Source organism: Rhynchophorus ferrugineus, unplaced genomic scaffold (genome assembly GCF_030347505.1).
Source record: "Rhynchophorus ferrugineus isolate W39M unplaced genomic scaffold, kcgeb_rfMv2 rfM4, whole genome shotgun sequence".
Lineage (NCBI taxonomy): Eukaryota > Metazoa > Arthropoda > Insecta > Coleoptera > Curculionidae > Rhynchophorus > Rhynchophorus ferrugineus.
Genome location: NW_027472583.1, coordinates 32096955 through 32122814, shown reverse-complemented (window position 1 = coordinate 32122814; position 25860 = coordinate 32096955). Strand labels below are relative to the sequence as shown.

Here is a 25860-nt window from a genome sequence, read left to right as displayed (position 1 = left end):
AAAAACTATCGTCTGATCTTAAAACCATTTCACACATTGCAATGGACAATACATTAAATATCTAGATGACGTCAGTTAACTGTTATTTTGAATAAAATGTGTGTGGAGTACACACTAATATAGTTTAAATGAGTAACGGTTGAGGACTACGAAAATGTATCGGTGATAAAATAGCTGCCAAACTAATATCGTTCTTTTAAATTATACAATTCCAGTTTATCTCGCTAATTACCTTTTGAAATTAATAATAATCAGAATACACGCAAACAGTTAATATTTGAATAACTTACAGAAGTGTTAGAAATTTTAAGAAATGTCACTGCAACGACGGTATGTCATCTATTAATTATTAAAACACTTTACCATCCATTAAATCAAATGAAAACTAGAAATATGCTTTAAAATAATATATATTTAATAGTTGCCTATTATTTCTTGCGATGTATTCGTATTATATATTATTATAAAAATATTTCATTAAATTTCTATTGAATAATGAATATAATGTTTTATTTATAACATTATAATGTAATAAATATAGTTAGGTGTATGTTTTAATATGTAAAAAAATAAAACACCAAAGCTGGACCTTACTTATATTAACGTTTCGACAAAATACAATGATATAAACTGTACAAATGTTTATGTATTTACAAAATGTATATTATTATCTAACCGATACAATAATTCGTTGGTAACTGAAACCTTTAGACTGGATGATCTTCACGCTTGTAATTTCGATGTTATATACGACACTTTCTTAAGGCGTTGGCTTTATTTTCTTAAAGCGTTAGCGCAGTGAGGCAAATGTTCGATATCCTCGCAAGTGAGAGTACTCTCGTCCAAGGCTTTTCCATCTCCGCAAGAGATGAGTCTGGGATGACCGTTTACGCAGGTGATGAGTCTGTGACAGTCTCCGGGTACAGCGAATCTTGGGAAAGGCCAGAATCTAGCAGCGGGGCTACCGGATGGTACTTTGGTAGGGCATTTAAATCCAACAACAGCTAAAATGTAATATAGAGGTTATAATAACAATGAAATAAAATAATAGACAATAAGTATAATTATTAACATCAATTAAATTTATATAGCCTTTCCGCAAATCAACCTTCAATAAATTTTATTGTAAATAAACTTCAAAAGGACAATCAATGGTTGCGACAATCAATAATTTTAAAAAATCCTATCAAAAATATCCATAAAACTTCGGAAATTTATAAAATCGAATAAAATAAAAAGAAGTGAGCTACTGAAAAAGATAAGACGAAATGAATACCATATCAGCATTGAACACTGAATTGATAAGAAACTGAATAATGAGGAATGAAAAAATGTAATATAAATTATTGCTACAAAAAATTAAAAAGAAATAAAAATAAAATTAGTATAAGGTTTAAGTATATATCAATTCTGTAAGATTATTTCAGAAATATATTATACTATCAATGCAGTAAAACAGTACAATAGGTACTACTACAAAACTGATAGATAATCGTTAAAACAAGAGAGTCAATTCAGATGTTTACTCTCAGTAGCTGGTAAATCTGTAAAAAATTGGGATGCTGAGTAATTCCGAAAAATCATTCTATAATACTCTGTATTTATTTTTTTTTAATCTTTAAAAAACTGAAGGACAATGTTTGAAGAACAAACACGGTTTTAATATTTTAAAATTTACATTTGGTCAAAACGTTCTCATATAACAATTCAATTGAAAAGTATCCAGTCTACCATAGTAAAACACATTTTTTGGCAAAAATTCTTTATTCAACATAATTCCCTTCAAGACTGATACACTGATTATAGCGGCCTTCCAACTTTTCGATACCATTTTTGTAGTACGATTTTGTCCTGCTTCAAAATAGCGCTCAGTTTAGGCGATCACATTTTCTCCCCAGCGAGCATTCTTTTGAGATATGAGAACAGGAAATAGTCGCTGGGGGGCAGATATGGAGAATACAGTGGATGATAAAGCAATTCGAAGCCCAATTCATGGATTTTTGCTACCGTTTTCATTAACTTGTGGTATAGTATGGTGCATTGTCTTGGTGAAACACCACTCTCTTTTTCTTCAAATGCGGCCCTTTTTCGGCGATTTCGTCAATCAAACGGTCCAATAACACTATGTAATAGTCGCTGTTGATGGTCCTTCCATTTTCAAGGTAGTCAATGAAAATTATTCCATGTGCATCCCAAGAGACAGACGCCATAACGTTGCCAACCGACTGTTGCGTTTTCCCACGCTTTGGAGCGGGTTCATCGTGTGCACCCCACACGGATGACTGTCGATTGGACTTGGAGTGAAATAATGAATCCATGTTTCATCTATTGTCACATATCGACGCAAAAACTCTGGTTTATTCTTCTTCAACACTGCTCCAAATCATCAACTCATCGTTGTTTTTGGTCAAAAGTGAGCTCACCCGGCAACCATTTTACACACAGCTTTCTCAAATTCAAGTGCTCGTGAATGATATGATGTACACGTTTAGTTGATATCTTTAGAGTATATGTTATTTCATTCAATTTCAATTAGCGGTCATTTGCGGATTTTTTAAATGTTTTCGGCGGTAACAGCCTCTTTTGGACGTCCACTGCATTCACAGTCTACAGTGCTCATTTCACTATGTCTAAACTTAGCATACCAACCCTTGGTTGATTTTCCTGGGACAGTATTCGGAAACTTGATGCCAAGTTTTTGCTTTAACTATTTTTCCCTTCAAAATTTCCGAAATTCCTATCCATCCATTTTTTCACAGTAACGAAAGTTGCTTCACTCAAAATGCTATAATTATACACGCATCTTTTGAGGGTTAGGAATAACTGAAAAATATATGGATTTAATTCTAGTAGCGCCATCTATGTGTCAGGCCGGGTACTTTTCAAGTGACCTGTTACATATACAGTTGATAGACATACCAACTTGGACTCGAAAACATTAAAATAATTTATGTTTCGTATTAATTATGAATTCTAAAATGTATAAACTGTATATGGTCTTGTATAAATGCAAATAAAACGACAATACTATAAAAATAGATATATAAAGTTATCAATCAAGAAAATATTAATGAATCTATGAAATAAACGAAAAATTATCATATATTTTATCGTATCATATATCTTTTTTTGTCTTTTTAATATGGAAAAGTTATTGAAAATTGTAATTTTTCAACAAACCAATATACTGTCTAGATCAAAGACTGTTTTTTGATCTTTATATTACTAAATTTATAATCTTTTTAATAACAATATATCCATAAATTTTACCACTTCTGACATCCCTATAGCATCCATCACTGGATAGTGACAATATACGTTTTGATTTTTATTTATCTATTTCTTTAGTTCTATTTTACCAAATAAATCATTAATCTGGACATATGAAATTAAATGCGAATTTATAAATCTTTTAACTTGTCAAAACAATACTTCATAAATGTTTGTAATTTTTGATTACTGTCATCATCCGAATTAAATACAATAAGCACGGAACCCAAATATTCATGGCATGCACTTACTCCAGTAATCGATGATATGTGTGAAGTCAATAATGTTTTAAATACATACCTTCGGGATTACAGGTTTCCAAAAGAAGATCAGGCCAGTTGCATCCATGAATCCTATGATCGTAAACTAATCCAGGTTCACAGGCTTCTGGGTGAGGTTCGCCATGAGCACACTTGATGTAGTTGGTAGAGCATTCGTGGGATTCTGGATAGATTCCAAACTGATATTCGCAGCCGGGTGTGCTGATGGGAGTCACTGTAAGAACACTCCAGATAGATTATGGTTCGTAGGATAGTTATCGGCAATATTACGATCAGCTTTCCTGTCTCCACAGTCGACAGCCCAATGGTAGTTGCAGTGATTATAAACAGCACCTTTGCCATCGAAAAGAAGACCATTTTCGCAGGATTCAACAGTCAGGGTACCGTTGGTACACAGGAAGAATAAGTTGCAGGACTCAGGGTGGGCATAAGCTTGAATACCATGCTGTTCGGGACATTGGGGTGCATCTTGGACCAAGACGCCGGCATGAGCTAAAAAAGAAAAATCACACTCACTAAAAATGTTTCATAAATGTTATTTATATTAGAATTTTATAGCCTACATAAAGTATAACAAAGCAGTGTTAACATTTTACGTCGCTGGGATAAATATAATAATTTTTTTAGTTCAAAATACTAGAAAATGTCATTGTATATTTGTTCTCGATCTCGATATATTGATCAACAGCTAAATTAAAGAAACCGCAAATTCTTTTCTAATTTTTTCTGTGTCCTGTTTTTGGAAGTTAAAATAAAATAAAAATAACTACAAGATATGCTGAGGATTTCAGGTGAGAATCGTTAATGCATACAATTGCTGATGATAATACTGGAAGATTAATCGTCAATGAAAATAAAATATTAAGACAATCAGAATTACCTACTGCATTAAATATTATTCAACAATATGATTCAAATCATTGACAAAACAATGATTGCAAATGCTGTTGGAAAATAAAACGGAAATTATTAATGTTTGAATTAAATAGTTACAGGGTGTACATGATACGTAGAAAATATTAAATTAAGTCATATAGGAGTACTTCTCCATTGCGATAGAGGAATATGAATGGGAGAAGATTTTCTCATTTTAGTTTGTGTGTGGTTTTTCTTAAAATATTCCATAGGAGTCCCTGTCTTAATTAATCACAGGTATTTTAGTTACTACTCAAAAATCCAACATAATCTGAGTTCTTTCTACGCCTCTGATAGAGTATTTCGCACCCTTTGGTAAAGTTCATCACAGTCAAAATAATATATATAGTAACCTATATATTAATCTAAGACTTCGTCACTTTTTCATCATATTCACTATCATAATTTAGTTACAAAAGTAAACAATTTTATTTGTTGTATTTTCATACGGAAATACCGGCTATTCAGAAACAATCAAATGAAGGTCTAATATCAAATAACAGTAAACGACAGTCGAGAAACTCATTATTTGCATTAGTCAATAAATCAAGGAAGAAAATGAATAACAATGAAAATAAATAATGATTATATAATTTTTCTGGCAACAGAAGCTTGTAGATTGTTAGAAAATAGTTTTTAGAAATTTGCATGATTAAAATCTTTAATAACACAATAGATTACTATAAAATATTATATAACGATTTTACTTTTTTAATTAAATTTTAGGTCTAAATTGTTATTTCTTCTGCCGGTTCATAAATAAATACCAATGTTCTTTCACTGCTTCAGGAATCTGTGGGAAATTTCACTTATTTGTTATTCACTTTGGTGACCGCTTAAAGTAAACAGCTTTGGGACATTTTCTCCGTATAGTTGGGTAACCATTTTGTTTAGAACGGATTGTATTATAACTGTTTCAAATAATAGCGGATATTTCTTAACAGTGCGTGTCAAGAACAAGGATTTTGTATCGATATAATACATAATAATGCAGCAGTATTTGCGATGAAACAGCAACGGTTCACATGAATAATTAATTAGGTGCAAATTAAAATAATTTTATTGAAAATGTATTTTAACAAGGAAACTATCAAAAAATAGTACTCTACAAGTACTTTTTTATTTTAAACAAATACTATTTGCAAGTAATTTTAATTAGAAATAAAGGGACTCAAAATATCACAGCTTGAAAGAATAACTTCAAGGTTACCAGCTTGTAGTGAATTTAGTTTCACAAAATACCTTTTATCACAATACTTAATTACCGTATTAAAGTAAATATCAGAAGGACACAAGCTATAATTTAGATCACAAGCTAAAAATATGATATTATAGCTTATCTTAATCCAACACAAATTTTACTATAATTTTAAAATCTATAAAATCAGTCCAAACTTAGAAAAATCTAAGAACATTACCTCTTCATACATTTTCACTTCTCTCGTAGTTTCTTTTATTATCAAATGTTCAATTTTCATTTTCTCAATCCCAATGATTATTTCAGAAGTAAAACTGAAAGCTATATATATATACTTAAATCCAACTACTGTAAATTAATATTAAGGATTTTTGTATCATCAAGGCTTTATTGGGCCTTTATTACAACTAGCTACATTTTTGTTTCTTTCTTTCTGAAAGCATTTGAATTCAACCATGGAGAAACAACAATACTCGTAAGACTGTCCAATATTCTGCTCAATAAGTTATAAAAAAAGATGACCAGCTTATATGGATCATGTAGCATAAATATTTTGAAAATGTATTTACCAATTAAATATTCTCAGGTAGATTTCCATATATTTAGAATAAGTTACATGTCATAAATGGCACTGATACCCAGGAAAGTATTAAAGAAAACTTGTTATATGAAAAAAACAAGAACTAATACAGACATGAAATAAGATAATAAACATATTATGATGAACCACATGTTAATCTATGATATTAGTAATATTTTCTGCATCTTTGTAATAATAATCCGTTTTAATTATAATAAATACATGAAGAAACAATAAGGAAGTCTATCAAAAATAGTACCCTACAAGTTTTTTATTTTAAATAATTACGATTTCCAAGAAAACTTAATGAGACATAAGTGTACTCAAAATACCACAGCTTGAAAGAATAACCTCAAGGTTATAAGCTTATAGTGAATTTAGTTTCACAAATGCCTTTACTCACAATATTTAGTTACCGTACTAAAATAAATATCAGAAGGACACAAGCTATAGTTTAGATCACAAGCTAGAAATAAGATGACGAGGTTTAGAACTCAAAAAACTCTAGTTAAGAATCACAATTAAAATTGGCCAGTTTACAAAATCATAAAAAGAACTGAACTGGAAACATTAGCAATAAACACTGAAACGATATAGATCTTAATGATAAGAAATAAATAAATCACAATCAAAAAGTTAATTAAAAATTACTAACTACCTGAACTGAACTGGAACTGAATTGAAAAACAAATAAAATTAATTTAAGGTCTTAATATTTGTTTACGGTTATCAGAGAAAAATATAATAATCTAATGTATTTACAATTTCTTAAAAATATATTATTTTTGTAAGACACAAAGGCTTTTTCTCTATTTTAATATTTATATTTGCGGAAAAACGTTCGCCAATTTCATATGACGTCAGAATACAATTACTAAATAATGAGTTTAGAATAATTTTATTAAATCAGAATAATTAATTTTGTGTATTAATTATGAATTATAAAGTTTATAAGTGGTATGTGGTAACCAATGAACATAAAACTATTAAACGACCAGGGGACCCAGAAAGAGTTCACACAGAACAAATTAACGTTTGAATTACAGGCTTGTTGAAAAAATCCGGGTATATCTTTAAAATCTATAAAAACACATGTATATTTTGCGAATATAAAAAGATATCAAAAACATTATTTACAACAATTCTACATATTTTCCAAACCAAAGAACATTGTTTGGTCTTTTTCTGATAATATTACTTATAGTGAACACAAAATGCTTTTTAAAACAACGTTTAATTTCCCACATAAAGCAAATATCAGAAGTATGATGACGAATTTTAGAAGGAAAAACTTGTTAAAACAAAAGAATTGCTTTGTAATACAATTCAATCACGTTCAAACCTACTACATAAGTAATTCTAAATGATCCCTATATTATTCCACTAACCTTGGTGGCACCATTATTAACTGAGCACTATAACAGTCACCTGATGAGGAATAATATGTTGAACAGTATTTCTATAAACTAGATGACATAATATATACAAGGAAACAGCAAAGTGATTGTTATGGAATCGATTTGCAACGTGATGCAAGTAACAGAAACATTTCTTCGAGACACCGTGTATATCGCAATTATATAAAATCGGTATTAGATGCAGAAAAACTGCTCTCAATATGGTCACACCTAGATACAGTGTAATTCGTTAAATGACAATAACTTCTTTCTCTTTTCAGCGTAAAATAACTGCAAAAATTACCCAGCAATTAAATGAATACACTCGGGCGTTAAAATAGAAAAAGAGTTGATGTTTTACAAGCGTGGGATGTACGGGTTAAAATTAGAAATCAGTGAAGTATTGTGATCAGTTTTCGATTCGAACCACGATTTACGTGGAAATCCCTCGAAAAAAACAACATCGAGGATGGAAACTTTGTCAGCGCATACTAATAGCGCCGTATCGTTGAGTAGGTCAGATTGTGCGTGAATATTTTGCTGATGTTGATGTCCGTGCTGTTTTCGTCTCTTTTTCTTTACTTACCAGTGGCCAAGATGGCCGCACAGATCACAATCACTGGCGCAACCATGTTGCAAACTGACACTTTCTACTTCTTGCTGAACGACAAGACTGTAACTGGTTGAAACGATATACGTACGAGATTTGGTGGTTCCGATTTGCTTAGTTACCGCTCACCATAGTTGGCGATGGCGCATACGGGGGCCCCACCAAATTTATAATTAAATAATAGCGCTTTTATTAACATGTGTTTACATGCGTATATTATATATTCTTTCTATTTTATATTGTTCTACCGTTATTACAAGGATTTATCCTGATTTATGTTACGAGGAAGTAAGGTAATATTAATTATCAACAATTTGTAATCAATATACTTAAAACACTACAAGAGAAGGAGAACATTTTTGCAGCTTAATAATGTTTCAATAAATAGAATATAATAGAATAGCACAGAATTTTCTTACACAATTAAATATGAATCATAATATTCCAGATCTAATAGTTGGTATTTCAATTTATTTTATGTCCAACAAATATTTTATTCTAATTTTAAAACCTATAAAATCTGTAACAGAACGGATTTTAAATAAGATAACACTGTTTTCAGTATCGCATAAGTAATAATTATTTCAGAAGTACTATATTTTAGCTTTCAATATATCTATGAATTTAAATTCAATGATTGTAAATTAGTTCTAACGATGTTTGTAATATTATAGCTTTATTGGGAAAAATGATCAATCACCAGTCACTATTTTTTCCTTCCTTTCTGGATGCATTTGAATTCCACAAGGGAGAAATGACAGCACTTTTAATACTACAAAACAATCCTGACCAACTCATATTGATCATGTTGCATCAGTTACAAAAAATTAGGAACAAAAGGAGCAATATTTGGAGAATGACTGACTAAATATTCTATTGTAGATTGTCATATATATAGAATAAGTTAAATGGCACATATGCACAGGAAAATATAAGCTTTTATTAACATGTATTTACATTTGTATATTCTTTCTGTCTATATTGTTATGCTATTATTACAATCATTTATGCTGATAAATTTTACTGAATAAAATAAATACATTTGCAAGAATTTTTTTTTACATTTCTTTATCAGCTTTGAAAACATTGAATTATGAATACTGAAGTAACGAAACATTATTTCTTCTTCGTTCCACATTATTCTTCTTCTTTAATTCAAGGTAAAGCGCTAATATGTGCTCAAAAGACACTCTTATTAATATTTACTTAAAGATTTTCAAAAAAAACTCAAAGCTCATCCTATACAAAGTCATGAGGTTATCTATTGCAATTAGAGAATATGGGCCGAACATTGAAAGATGTATATATATATATTATTATTATTATTATTATTATTATTATTATATAAAATAACCCTGGTATACAAATCGAAAATACTCAGGTAAATGGCATAATTATTATACAGTCGATACATTTTGTGAAAAAAAAGGTACCCTGTTCAGTTGGTTATTAGGTAACTCAACTAGCAAACCGTTCATAAACTAACTGCTATACAGCAGCAAAAAAGAATGTTATCAATAGATACAAGGCGTGTTCAATGCTTATATCTTATCTCTGCATCATTACTCATAATTTGTATAGCAATGATTATCGATTTTAATTAGAACCCGGCTAAATATTGCCGATTAATGTGCAGACATGTTAAATGGGGGGAGATTAGCGAAAAGGTTTGGTGTTGTTAAATGAAATTTGGTCTACCGCCAACGACCTACTCTTGAACCGTACGTACGTACACACGACGTCGTGGCTGCTAACGAACAAAAGTGAAAGTGAATTTTGCTTATAGGCCGAGTTCCATATGGATATTGACAAAATTTAGTCGATTTTACGATAAATCCTTGTAGTCGGTAACAAGGTCGAATGAAAATATTAATTAAAGTGTCTATAGTGGTTGATATGAGGGTGTGCCAAATTAAACGGTCTCGTTATTTCACAATTAGATTTGCCAAAAATTCTTCAGACAGATTCGGTATTATAAATCATCACAGAGTCATTTAAATTTACGGGTTGTGAATTAATTTCGATACGTTATAAATTCTGAAACCATTTTCATCGTTAGTCACTATATTTTTCCCTCCCACTCTTTCTAACAACATTTGAATCCGACCTTAAAACAATTTCATCTTTCTAGTCGTTTCCATTAATGACCCTGTCTTAATTATTATTTCAAAATAAATGGTAATATATTTATGAATAATAATAATACATTTCCTTCAAAATAATACGATGTATTTATAAAAATAAAGTAATTATCTGAGTGGTGTACCAAAAATACTTTTTACAAGTTCCTCCAACTATTTACAAATAACATATCATTTAAGAAAAGATTAAAATTAAAATTAATTATAAATTTTTGGTAAAAATAAAGTGTAATAGAAATTATTCGATTTCCTTAAATAATTAATATGATCCAGATATAAGTAGTTCATCCAATAAAAGAGTAAACTTAAGTCAACTAAATGTATGATGTCAAAAAGGTCAAATGTTGTCGCTTTTAACTTTAACTTTTAGATATTTTTGGCTTTAATATACAATAACATTCTAACGATTATAACATAATTAAACGCAAAATATAATTTATTTTAACATTATAGTACATCTAATGCTTATATTATCAAAAGATTTAAACTACAGTTAATTAACCAGCCACAATAGATTAGAGTTATTTACTATTATTACATTACTCTCCCCTAATGCGTTTGCCATATCTGTGAAGCAGTTGAAGCATCTGTGCAGCCTCTATTGATCCACTTATTAGAATAATTTTGTTGTATTTCTATTTCTAGTATGAAGATCAATATATATGCAATGAATTAATTATAAAATATTATAATTAATAAAACCTAAGCAAAAGTTATTTTATCTTTTCCTTTTTTTTATCAACTTTTGTTGTCTTTGCATTCGTTTTACTGGATTCCTGCCAACAGTAGCCTAATGTTCCATTTTGAAATATCTATGTCGATATACAAATTAAAATAACAAAACTTCCTTAATTTTATTATGTGCTTTTAAAAATAGTATTCCCTTAAAAGGAATGTCTGGAAGTTCCATTAGAGCTCTTTGTGGGTTATATTTACACTTGGATGGCTTATATCCATCAAAGACATTTCTATGGATTGTTTCTAGACTAACAGTACAAAACAGTAAGTTATCTCCAAAATAGTTGTGTTAAATTATGTTCATATTGAAAAAACTCATTTTTTTATATAATTCATAAATTTAATTTCGAATAGAACATCAAGGTATATATGTTATATGCTCTTTTGGGTTAATATAAAATTATATTGGCTTTCTTTTTTTGAGAAATATTAGTCTTAATGCTATATTTATATTCAGTGCAGCTGCAACACAACAAAAATATTTCCAACAAAAACCACTGCAACCTAATATATAATAGTATCAATACTTACCTCTTGAATGTATTTTAGTGATAAGAACAGCCCCCCATTGTCTTTTTTCTGTTCGAAGTTATTGATTCGAGACATAATCTTTTTTTGACTGACTATTTATTGGTTTCGGAATCTTTAATCAGAATAATCACGAAAATTAAACAGCAATTTCCCTATCGCGAGAAATTTTTTAAAATAAGAAAACATTTTCCAGTTTATAACCTCTTATATTTCATATTACTAATCTTTTGAAGAATTTTGCAGACATTTGACAATTAAACGAGTTTTATAGGTTGATTCGGTTACATGGACATATCAGACAGCATTGTGTCTTTTTTTAAGTAGAATAGAAATAAACCAAAACAATTTACAATTAACAAACTGCAATAGGCAATACATGCAATATATTATACATCTTGATGACGTGAGTTCACTGCTTAGTTTGTTGCTATTTATATTCCTTACCTTGGTAACATTAACTGTTATCAGAATAAAGCTGGTATAACAAATTAAATCGTAATGATACTCCGAGACGAATGTCATATAAGTCGTCCAAAATCGGCTCTTGTACCCGAAAACGCCGATGTTATATGTAATCTTATACAGCAAAATCGTGGTGTGACAAATTCTGAGATGAGGGCATTCTGGGGCACTAGTATGAAGAGCATCAATATTGTTTAATAATTTTGGCCATAAAATATTTTTATTCTTGTTGGATTCTGCATGGTCTGGCAACTACTCAAAATATTCCTCGGATTGAGTGGTGCAAGGAAATGTAAAAACATGTTCAAGGTGCAGCAAAAGCTATCATAACTACGCAGGATACGAATCATTAATGAGCCTGTGAGCCTAACCAAAAAAGAAGTTGAATGTATGAACAAAAAAGTACTCTATCTTCCAAGACAATATTAACCTTGCAAAAGCTATTCGCAGATGAAACACATCAAAGCAAATGGTTGCATTATGCTTCTTTAGCATTGCTAATCACATAGCGAAGACTCTAAATAGCATACGACCATTTGTTTTCTAGTATTTCTAAAATATGTCATCATTCTCCATCACGACAATACAATCGCTAACATACTGGTTCCACGGAACTAAGCGAATTTATCCAACCAATCTATGGAATTACACATTAAAAACAAATTACATGATCAACGAGTTTCGATAAGTTAAAGTTACCTCACTCGGGGTGAAAAAGTGTTACCAAAAAATCAAAGGAGAATATTCTGATAAACAGTATATTTCGATCAAGATAGATAATAACATTTTTTCATTATTAGGCCAGAAATATATATAGCAACCCTCGTATAGTCTGAACGTTACCTTTCTATTTCTTTTTAACTACATATTTGTTTTTTATAATGTATCATAGACTTTATGAGAACCTCATATTCAGTTAAAATACTAGTTCTTGAAATCTTATAAAAATTGTTATTAATTTTGAATTATATTAAAATTAAGAACTGAGTGATTATTAACTTTAATATTATAATGAATGCATTTTATTTTGATCTTATTTAAATTCTATATTATACGCATTATATAAGCCATTATAAAAGTTCAATAAAGGAATAATATAAAGTTGTCCAATTTAAATTTTGTTTTGTTGTTCTTCTATTGTCTTCAAACGGCAATAACAACAGTGAAAGCATAGTTATAAACCAGATTTCGCATCATCTTTCAATATGTTTCGTAACATTAAACGGACGAGCCAGCTGGCTTCCCGCGTAGTCAGATACTCGGCATAGAGGAATTAGCGGATACGACTTGCACATTTCGATTTTAACAGCCTTATAAATAATATTTAAGCAAATTTAAACGTTTCAAGACTATTCTGAGGTAAACATATAACGGTTCAACAAGTTCATCTTATGGAATCTAATATACTTTGACTAATTGGCCAAACCAGTGCTTCCATTTTTATTTCGGTTGACAATAACGTACTTTGACTTTTATCGTAAAGACCATTTTTAAAATGTCAAACCCAACAGCTAGTGCCTAATAACTTTCAACAAAATGAAAGCAGAAGAAACTCAATTAATAACATGTTTTTGCCAAATAAGGACTTACCTATAAGTAGCCGACTATTTATACTTTTGTAGGACACCAAAAAAATCTCGAAAAAAAGCGATAGTCTCTAATGATCACATACATTCTTAGATTCATGGAAATTCTTATAAGTCCGACTTCCATAATTGGTACCTTTACCGATGAATTGCATACCAGGAGCTGATTCATAAATATCTCTACATATATCCGAAGTCTATATCTTTCATACATTTCTAATACATGTATCTATTAAAGTCAAGCAGACATTTTAGGTCAATAATCCTACCAACATCCACTCCATTTGGAGAGGAGGTTTTAGTGCCTAACCAATACAAAACTACAATTAACTACTAATTAAACAAAGTATGATTGAGTACCGTTAGATTAGAAGATAATTGAAAATCTAGAAAAATGTACCTGTTAGAGACATCTGTCGAATTTATATAATTCCTGATAAATGCCTCAAAATTCTTTCACATACATTTGAACTATTGATATAAAAATTATAAAAAATCATGTAGCATACAATAATATTAAAAAATGCATAATAAAGAATAAAACTTAGCAAACTGTTTATTTTTGTATTTAAATAATGAATATTCATGATATCTTTTGTTGACCATTACTTGTATATACCAACAAGCTATAGATCAAAAGGATTTATTTTGAGAAAGGTGCTTAGAATAATTTTAAAAAGTCTCTTAATTATGACCAACATTTGATTGGTTTACTTTTACGAACAGGTTCCTTATTATTATAAGTTACAAGTATAACTACTAACCTTCGTTAAAAATAAATTATCCCCATATTAGTCAAAATTTGACCGCAAATTTCAGATAATTTAAATTATATTTGCTGTCAGTAACCAATAGCATTACTTTTGGGATATGCAGTGGAGAATTAAAAAGTTATAAAGTGATTTCCTGGTGTTAATGTAACCTTGTTATAGTCATATATAATATTAAATCTAAGTTTTGTTCAACTAATTATCACACGTTCTAATTATTCTTCAATAACATGATAATACACTAGTATCTGAACAAAATAGTAAGACGCAATAATAGTGGTAACAGCGGCTAATCACTATGAATTTTTCCACCCGTTCAAAACTACTTAACAAGGATTGTAATGTAAATGTTATACGTAATATCCTTAAAACTTATCACCTCCAGTAAACGGAAATATGGCTTTTTATTAAAACTACTAATATTATTTAACAACCTGCCCATCGCCTAATTTAATTCCATCGGACTTCAGGCTATTCTCTAAACATAAATGTTGCTTCAATAGCATCGTTAAAATGGAAATAAATCAAAATGAAAAGTTGAGTATAATAGGAATGGATTTGACATAATTCTTTATCCAGATAATTTATACCATAATTTATCGAAAGCTTGAACTACGATTAGAAATATAACTGAACAGATTTATGCTTCAAACACTGTATCTTTAATAATTCAAAGTAAACTGCGGCGACGATTATTCAGAATTTTTTAAAACTATATTTATTACATTGTTACTAATTGTTTCCAAGTAACCTACTGTGAGTGACAGTCGGTACCTGAAGATATCGATTCTATGGTATCTGGGTGCACCTACTATAATTCTTATATTTACTTTATGCAGAACATATAGGTCCAACTAGATGGCACTTGTGCAATCTGATTATACCTGAACTGCACATGCACATATTTACTTTCGTTAATTTTTATTTTCCAAGTCTGGATATATATTATCGCCATTATTTCCGACAGCAAAAATCGCAGGATCGTCAGTAAATGTAGCCATATTATTTAGAATTGCAATACCTTTCTGCGGGTGTACCACAAGGTAGCGTCCTTAGGTTAATATTACACTTGTTTTATACCAGCAATATTCCAAAATATAAAAGAATAACTGCAACTTCAGTCGCTGATCACATTACCTTACTTGCTGCAATCAATCACATTAATGCAGCTACATGTAAATAGCAAGTAGATATCAATAATACTTAAATCAAGAAGTTATTTTAAAAAGTTTTAAACTTATAAAAAGGTACATACCAGTGATAATTTATTTCACAAGAATTCCGTAAGCACAGACAGTGACAAACTTGAACGTGACACTAGATATTAAGCACTAAGCTAAGCTGCATTTTAAATAGAAACGTAGGAATTTGCATGATGAAGAAAATGTGGTATAGATATAAACAAAACAGAATTCTTTAGAGCACTATCAACCACGGTACCTCACACACACCGAAAGTGGGATTGCGTAAACTTAGGAGCACCAAAGTGTCACAGTTACTTAATAACGGCAGATCTGTTAGAAGATTGAAGAAACAAATACTATTCGAAACCAGTATAATTAAGTTAAAGTATATGTGAAAGAAGTACTGAGCTTTAGACATATGTGGAAAGCGTCCATCAAACGCTAGTTGTATCGGTTTGAAACCTTATAATTTCTCTGTATGCTGGAAGATCCGCGATCCGAATCCATTAATTACCGCTTCAAATATATCATATATCGATAAATATGTGTACCCTTATAAATGTATCTTTGCAGTAGGTCCCAAGTTGAGAATATTAAGAGGAAATAATAAGTTATGCGCGTAATATGAGATCTATTACTAGTGAAATCTTTATGAAATTATTTGTCCATCATAACTTATTCTGCAAATTCAGCACTTAGTAAATCCATTACGTGATACTACTTATAATAACAAAAGTACATAAATATGTCAGTGGTCAAAGAACTACGTAAATAAACTAGATGAATAATACAAATTTCTAAATAATATGAAAACACCTCATATTATTATTGATATAATAGTTGCAGACCAACATAACGAAGTGTCCATTGGGATGAAGGAAACACAATACCGGATGCAGATTATATATAAACATTCGTAAAATCGTTTTGACTAAAAAAAATAACACAAATACCACTGTAGAAAATTCATATAAAATGATATAAAGGTAGCAATTGAAAGGACTAAAGAAAGAGTAATAGATTATTATGACAAAAGGTATTCGATAAATATATTATTCGAAAGTAGTAAAACTGTTATAAAAACAAAGAAAATATTTAATTTAAGAGATTTAACACAAACCAGTGTTGACATTTGGATGTGAGTCATTTTGATTACATTCTAATAATATATTATAATAATATGGCATTCATTATATATTGACTCCCCACTCAAAATAGACTCATAAAGTACAAACATACAGTAAAACATTGTACAAAGAGGAAAGAAATTAACATGAACAACAGGGTATTCCAGAAGTTAATCTAAAGATACAATATAAAGAACTTCGTCAGTAAAATGACAAATAATATAGATAAAAATAAAATCGATTATAATAAAGTGACGTACAGTTAAAATATATTGTAGCTGTTCATATAGCATATATTGTTGTAGTTCACAAGCTAACAAAAATGATATAATAGTTTTCACATTACTCTATATAAATAACCATTTTCTATTTGTATCACTAATTTACTGTGTGCAATCAGATGTCAATCATGGAACGCCCTCATTTACATTTTCGACATTTATTACTATTATTATTTACTATATTTGCTGTCGAGGAGCATTCAGCTTTTAAAACTTGAATTGATGGCTCATCGTCATTTTCCAATTATCACTTTCGGTCTCAATTCTTAAAAGCGAGTTATGTGATGTCAATAATAAAAAAAACGATCTAGAAGGCGAGAAAAAGTTTGAAGGGAATGTATTGCAAGGCTTATTGAACGAAAAGCAAGCTCAAACTTTCAAGAAAAAATTCAGACAGCTCAGCAATTGAATCAACTGTTTCCAGATGTTTACTTGCGATGAGAAAGATCTAATAGGAGCTAAAATGGCTTCCACGTGAATTAGCTGACAAATCTAATGGTTTCAATATCGGCGTTTGATTGGGTGAAAGTAAAAACGAAGATTTTTTTCTGCGGATTGTGATTTACAATGAATATTATATAACGTAGTTGAGAGGAGCCAACCGCATCTATACCGAAGCAGAATATTCATGTCCATAAAGTGATATATGCAAATAGTGGAATCAGCCAGATATAGTATTACGAGCCACTGGAGCAACTGAACGACGCATTACTGCAAAAAATATTTATAATACCAACTAACAGACGCAGTCATTCTCTTGCATAACAATGCTCGATCACACATTACCAGACTTGTAAAGGAAACATACTATCTGGTGGTACTAGCGTATTCACCAGATATAGCGTCTTCTGATCACTTGCCAAAATGATGCAGCGAAGCGATCCATGGGGAAATGGATCAATAATTGGATCGTTAAACAAATATCACCTTTAGACGCATCATTTTTTCTGATAAATGCCTTTTTAAAATGAAAAAAATATCAAAATAAATGTAGGCACCCAATATCAATACATCTAATTAGACTAACTTCTAAACTATAAGTCCATTATCTTGAAGTAGACAAATAAATAAATTATATAGACAAATATCTACATACATATGTCTAGGTTCATAAAAGGGGATTAACTTTCACGAAATTATAAATTGGGAAAGAATTATTCTTAAGGAATCTATGGTCGTTTTCGTTTTCACGCAGAACCTTTTCAAATTTCACGAATGTATTTATATGGCATCTATAATTGCAATTTATTAAATCTTTAGAATGGAACAAATAGCTCAGCAAAATAAGTGGTAATCTGGTGAGCTTGTTAATTACAAAAAGGGTTTAAGAGGGTTTTTAATCGATATTGGGTTTTACAGTTGGTGGAAATCCAGAACATCGGGACAATTGGGAACTATCTACATAAATTACAAAGGTTTCTGTACCTTTAACCTCTCTAAGATAATTAACAGGAAAATCTAGGACAATAACAGATTAATTGAAAAGCCCTCGGCCTGAAACATAGATGGCGCTACCGGAATTAAATCCATATGTTTTTAGTTATCCCTAACGCTCAAAAGATGCGCGCATAAATTTGACGGTTCTTGGATCATTAGTATGTGTGTTATTGCATTTTGAGTGAAGCAAATTTTATTATTGTGAAAAAAATGGATAAAAAGGAATTTCGCCAACACAATGCACCGTGTTACAAGTCAGTGAAAACGATGGCAAAAATCCATAAATTGGGCTTCGAATTGCTTCCTTATTCACCGCATTGTCCAGATCTGTTCCCCAGCCACTATTTCCTCATCTCAGATCTCAAAAGAATGCTCGCTGGGAAGAAATTTTCGTCGAATGAAGAGGTGATCGCCGAAACTCAGTCCCATTTTGAAACAAAGGACAAATCGTACTACAAAAATAGTATCGAGAAGTTGGAGGGTCGCTATAATCAGTGTATCTAACTTAATTTCTACTGTTTTGGTGAAATAATTACCTATATTTGAAATAAAATTAAACATATCCAGTTATTTTAAACAATTTATTTAAAAATAACATAGAAACAAAACAGGTATAATTAATTATCATTAATCATTCAGTAACCTAACAAAACGGTATTCATAATATTTTACACAATTTAAATAAATATTCTAAAAGTTCAAGGCTTATACAAATATTCGAATATACATACATGTACGTCTAGTTTTGTTTGAAACTGTGTGGGAGCTTAACTTTTACCATTAAAGTAGTTTTCGCTAAAAATAAAAGTTAACAAAACATTATGTTATAGTAAATTTCGAACAGTGTTGATGTTATGTGGCCTTACCATCCCGGAACGTTGGCTGGCTCGTCGCATTTGAAAATTTCCTCGTTGTACACTGTTTTACCTGAGCATGAACCTTTCTGAGGCTGAACCCCATTTCTAAAAATTTAAATAGAACGTAAACCATTTGCTTTACTCCTCTATTAATTAAAATACAAAATATCTCATAATATTGTCTCTATTTATTATCTAAATATATTTTATAAATATTTTTCCTCAATCAATCAATAAAAATCAAAACATGCGACAGATGTAACAGAGACGTTAACTACTATCTAATCAGTCAAAATGCTTACTAAAACACGAGCGCCTTTCGATGTGACAAGTGTCAACCGCTAGATTTTATTTTTTAAACTATGATTCAACTAAATCGGAGCTCCCTTCCTGAAGATGCAATATGTAACGATTGCGAAACATGAACTAGTTTTAATCAAACTCAAAATAAATTAAACATGACTCTAATCCGGTAGCTAATAGCTCAGATTTGGGAAACTATAATCACAAGAACTAACTGGAATAAACCTCTAATTAATTAATTTAATTTTTAAAGAAGATCAACAATTTTGTGCGCAAAATGAAAAGTGATCCAAATCTGAAACAATCTACGGTCCCATGATAATCTTCACCAGCTCGTGCTCATTTTTTCGCATAAAATGATGATAAATATCGTTACCAAATGTTAGAGTCGAAAAATAGAACTAATGATAATTATAGAAGTATCAATTTAATGTATTGCATAATATATGCAAAAGTATATATTATTCTCGATAGCAATGGTAACAACCAATAGTTGTTGATCTTTTCAATAGACCATAATAAATAATATATCTTTAATTTCACCAAATATATACGTATTACCTAGACACACTATATATTTAGTTCGACTGCGATTTCATTTTATTATATTATATTTGCAATAACAATTTACAAAAAGTTGTTCTAGGTTCAGTAGATCCTTAGATTTTAAGCATTTTCGCAAACAAATAAATTTGTGGTAAATATCTTAACTAAAACTATAGTTGAAATATGTTGGAAAAATACTAATTTCGTTTATTCCTTTGGAATTTGGAACAAAATCACTCTATAGCACGTCAGAATATAATATCGTTACCAAATGTTAGAGTCGAAAAATAGAACTAATGATAATTATAGAAGTATCAATTTAATGTATTGCATAATATATGCAAAATTATATATTATTCTCGATAGCAATGGTAACAACCAATAGTTGTTGATCTTTTCAATAGACCATAATAAATAATATATCTTTGATTTCACCAAATATATACGTATTACCTAGACTAGACACACTATATATTTAGTTCGAGTGCGATTTCATTTTATTATATTATATTTGCAATAACAATTTACAAAAAGTTGTCCTAGGTTCAGTAGATCCTTCATTTAAATACTTTACTTCCCATATAATTTCCAATGCGATTGCTTTTAATTAATTCCCATCTTATATTGCAAAACATAATCTTAGTAATATTTGATGTGACTAAACGTTAAAAATGAATTTTCATTCATTGCCTTGTCAACGACTATTGTAGGCAATAGGGCAATATTGTGGCAATTCCACATTTTTAAAATTGATTTTCCATACTCAATGTTCTCTAAGTCAAATTGTAGAAATATAAGTATTATTTAATCTGCTAATTCTATCTGCTAAGCTTTTGCTGCTAAGCTCTATTCTGCTAAGCTTTTGTTGGAATAAATTTAAATATTTTCTGCTAATTACATTAAATGTTTTTATAACAAGAATTATATATATGAAAACCATTAAACAATAATATACATTTTCAGCATTATAAAAATATTGACAAGTGTATTGACAATACAAAAAACCATCGTTTATAATTCTTTCAACTAAATTAACAAAATGTCTTCTGTTGGGATGAATAAAAACTTTCATTGCTCAATAGGATATTCATATTTAATAGTTTAGAAGGATAACGTACCTGTTGTGTTCAAACTTTCGAGATGGTTAAAAAGTTGATGTTGCCATCTAGCGAATATTAATCAAGTTAGCCTTTAAACATATTACATACGGTTGCTATTTGTGTAGCTAGTAAAACTCAAGAACAGTGAATAAATAAACGTTAATTGACCTTTAGGGATGAAGCAGAAATATGTTATGCAGTTGTAGTTAAGGTCAACAATGATATTGGATGCTAAAGTGGTCATAACACTTTTATCCTTTGTACCAATGCAATATGTATAATCAATAATGCACCGATATTTCTATATTCATCTGTTCCTGATGGTTATGTTTTTAGTCATCATCCATCATATATTACTCATATGACAACCATTTACATTATCACGGTATATATGGGCAAATAACGAGCCCCTTAAAGGGACAGTTATCATGTTACAAATTCATGTTTTGGAAGTGTTTCGCTCAAAAGGATGGCAGATATTGTATTTAAAAATACCAAAATCCTCATTAGAGGTCTCTTTGCTAAATAATTGTTATTCATACATAATTATATTCTTAAATATTATGTCCACATACAGAAAACCCAATAAAATTTACGAAATGTAATAATTTTCCAAAATATAATCTTTCATCTTATTAATAAAACGTGTTATTACCTGCAAATGTAGAATTTCTGACAATCATCAGGGTGAGCGAAAGTTGGATGGGGTAGTTTCCTTCCATCAGGTCCTGCGACGTCGCCTGTAACACTCAATCATCTTAATCATAGCGCTTACGATCGGTAATTGGATTAAACTGACCTTCTGGACAGGAGAATCCATCGTCTAATACATCTCTCTTCGAATGGTCACATTTCCTTTTACTGGCTTCTGGCCAAGCACATGTACTGCTAGTATCATCGTAGATAAGTCCTAAAAATTATTTTCAAATATTCATTCACCATTTTGTCATAAATATACGCATATCAATATAATTCTTCTATTAAAGTATATGAAATCAAATGTAATACTATCTGTGGAAAAATTTATATATTTCTTAATAGTATTTTATTTAATTTAAGCATTTTCGCAAACAAATAAATTTGTGGTAAAAATTTTAACTAAAACTATAGTTGAAATATGTTGGAGAAATAGTAATTTCGTTTATTCCTTTGGAATTTGTAACAAAATCACTCTATAGCACATCAGAAACTACTCTACTAGAGAACTCTACTACTAGAACTACAGTTGAGGTGTAAAAGTAGAGTCATTCGTTTAATCAGTAGAAGAGCAGTTAAAAATGAAGATTCTATCAAGATGGTTTTTCAGAAAAGGAATAGAAAAAATGCATCGAAAATTGTACAGCGTTAATAGTGAACGCTAGTGGGCCGGAAAGGTCTATGGAATTTAACATCCATCATAAAACAATTTTAAACCATTTATATAAATCTAGGTACAAAATGAAGCTAGATATTTAGGTTCCACATGAATTAACAGTGAAAATTCAGGTTTTTTCCATTTGTATATCGCTGTGAATCGAAGGGAAATCGATCCTTTTTTGAAAGAAATGATTAGCGGCAATGAAAAGGGTATTACATAATGTGCGCGTGTAAAAGATCATGGCCAAAGAGTGGAGAAGCTGCATAAATGGTTGCAAATCTCACACTGATGTCGAGGATGTGCATCCTGAATGTTTGATGGGATTGAAAGTCCATCATCAGCCCAGACCTAGCTATATCATTAACTCAACTATGAATTAACAATTAATGGGATTTAAAAAACTACCAGAGCCGATTCATAGAAAAAGTATTTTCTTCTGTCACAACCACGCTAGACCGCATACATATTTAGTAATTCGGCCAAAAATTGAGAGAGTTTGACTGGGAAGTTTTAGTTATCTACTGTATAGCTTAGATATTCCCCCTGAAATTATCTTAATGGTGTAAACATAGTCTGTGAAAATCACTTGATTTTTGCCAAGAAACATCAAAACTTTCACAGTGACGAAAGGAAAGCTGAGAAAATATCATCTATCAAAACGACACATATGTCATCAATTAAAGTTTAAAATGTATATAAATTTGCCTTGAAGAAAATGATAGAACAAAATTGCTTTTCCACAAACTGATAATTTTTATAAAAAAATAGCAATCAAAAAATGGTATTGTTTATTAGCAATTAAAAATTCAATACCCATAGAAATGTTTTTAATATTATTTGTAAAATAACATAATTAAATTCATAGCTGACAATTAAATGCAACGAAATTTAAATGCAAAACCTACTGTATGCAATTTTTATAATGATACTTAATATAAAAAACGACACCATAAGAATAGCTATATTGCAATATAATGAATATTAATATATTTGTGCTGCAATCTTCAGAAATTCGAAATACCACCAGAAAGGTGCATCATCATAAAGGTTAAAAAAAGATTTATATAATCAATTTTACTTTCGGTTTTACTTTTTCAGTAAAAAGTCATTTCAATTTTTGTTTATGAAAGTGTAAATAATTTTATTTAGTATATCGAAATGTCATGATTAAATCAATATAATTTACCGAAATATTTATTATTAATTGGTATTTAATTTAGTGGTACTTACCTGGAGGACAAGGAAGTTCTACTGGCGTGCCATCTACACAGTTGAAGAATTTGTCACAAATTTCGGGGTCCTCATGTCTGTAATAACCGTTAGCTCTTGGACAACCTTTGCTAGGTTTTGCTTCCTCTAAAATAGATTAAAACTCATTAGGGCTTATAGCAGGATTTAAATAATTTTGTCAGATATTTGGATATTGAGAAAAACCTCCATAACTACTATTACTTCATTGTAAATATTTCAGCCATTCAGATATCAAACTTTTACTTTTTTTTAAAACAATTTTTAAGATATAGCATCTCACAGAAAAAGAAGCAACAATAGTGGAAATGAGAGCATTTAAGACCAAAATCAAATTAGAGTGATGAATTATTGATGCATCATTCATTCTTTAAGATCATTTCGTTAAATATAACGCTCCCTTCACAGCACAGGTTACCAGCCTTGTAAATATGGAGATTCCTTCAAACTTTTGTTCAATATTTATTACTTACGCAAGGCGGTTCTGTCGCCACACTCAACATTAGCTGGAATATCGCACCTAAAACGCCCAGTTAACATAGATTATCTTATAAATACCACTCGATGCATTTACCTCTCATGATTAGGATCGGAATCGTCAAATACCAACCCGTCAGGGCACAATTTCTCCTCATAATTTCCTTTGGAACATTCATAGTATAAATCGCACTGCTCTAGATCTGGGAAATATCCAGTGCCCTGAGGGCATTTGAATTGTCCAGAAACACCTAAATAATAATAATTAATCAAGATTAAATACCTTAACTATAGCTATAACTTTAAAAAATTATATATTCTAATAAAAAATTACTACTGAACATAATTAGTGCGTCTGGATGACTTATTTTTTTGCTAGTTTTTTAGATTTTTTCATATCTGTATGACAATCTAATAAAGATTTAATAAAATTCAGGTAATATAAGTTAATAAAGTAGATTTATTCGTTCAGTTTTGTTAACATTTTAAAACACAAGTAGCCAGCAAAATAAAGTAACTGTTGTTCATTATTGAAGATATAAATCAAGTTTGTTGTTTCTAGAACTCCCATAAGAAAATCCTCAGAATTTTTCAATTACAAATCCGTAAATATCGCCGCACCAAGGTTGGTCTTATTAGAAGGTAAAAGTAAAAGTTATTGTTTAATTTTATCCATACGAATTTTACTAAAATTATCTTAGAACTTACATGACACAATAAATTATGAAGTCGACAATAGTAAATGTATAAAAAAATTTAAATAAGTAAATATAGTCAACAACTTTAAATAACCAATAGTAAGTTTGTTAAATGCCGAGTTCGAACCCAAACATTTATGGGTTAATTAACGTGTTCTTCTCGGTGTAAGAACGGTACCACCATTGACCGGTTTCCTTAATCGTTTTCATACGTTGCAAAACTATATGCACATGTTAAAATACGAGTACCGAAGACTGGTTTTAAGGCCAAACAGTGAGACGTGTCCGTGGAACCCATCAAGACTTTCCTACGTACCTGTTAGAGCCACCAACAAAAAAGGCAACAGTGATATAACCATATTCGGCATGGTCCTTTCTTCTTCTCTCGGTCGACTACGTCTGATTCAACACAACAAAACCGCAGCCACAGTCGGCGATCGTTTTAATAATGAACTCCTGCAGTTGCCGAGACAAAATAATAATCGAAGAGAGGAGAGAAAAAAGCAACGAACCAACAACTGTACCGAACGAAATTATGGGAATTATTGGGAAGCAATGCTGCTGAACTAGATCGGCCGCATGAGAAAGAGATAGGTGTTACGTATTGAGCGAGCCAAGAAAGTGAAACTGTACTCGGTGTGGGTTGTAAGGGGGTATATTGAGTAATGTGACCAATGTAGACCGACTAATTATGTATTGCTTCTTTTAGGTCGTTTATTTCTCGTTTGACCAGTCGCGTACTGGCTGGAGGGGGAGGTATTGTCAC

General features: G+C 30.4%; 2 protein-coding genes across 2 annotated transcripts; both read right to left on the bottom strand.

The window, feature by feature from the left end:
* Window positions 1–584: 584 nt before the first annotated feature.
* On the bottom strand, window positions 585–8387 carry Cpap3-d1 (cuticular protein analogous to peritrophins 3-D1). The gene is made up of 4 exons (XM_076404281.1): window positions 8228–8387; window positions 3822–4043; window positions 3571–3765; window positions 585–1004 (listed from the first exon to the last, which is right to left on the bottom strand). Exons 1-4 carry the CDS (start codon window positions 8271–8273, stop codon window positions 775–777), a joined length of 693 nt encoding a protein of 230 aa, XP_076260396.1. The 5' UTR covers window positions 8274–8387; the 3' UTR covers window positions 585–774.
* A 10688-nt stretch (window positions 8388–19075) lies between these two features.
* On the bottom strand, window positions 19076–25607 carry Cpap3-a2 (cuticular protein analogous to peritrophins 3-A2). The gene is made up of 8 exons (XM_076402287.1): window positions 25411–25607; window positions 24494–24647; window positions 24393–24439; window positions 23902–24027; window positions 22114–22224; window positions 21970–22054; window positions 19375–19470; window positions 19076–19303 (listed from the first exon to the last, which is right to left on the bottom strand). Exons 1-8 carry the CDS (start codon window positions 25460–25462, stop codon window positions 19276–19278), a joined length of 699 nt encoding a protein of 232 aa, XP_076258402.1. The 5' UTR covers window positions 25463–25607; the 3' UTR covers window positions 19076–19275.
* Window positions 25608–25860: the final 253 nt, after the last annotated feature.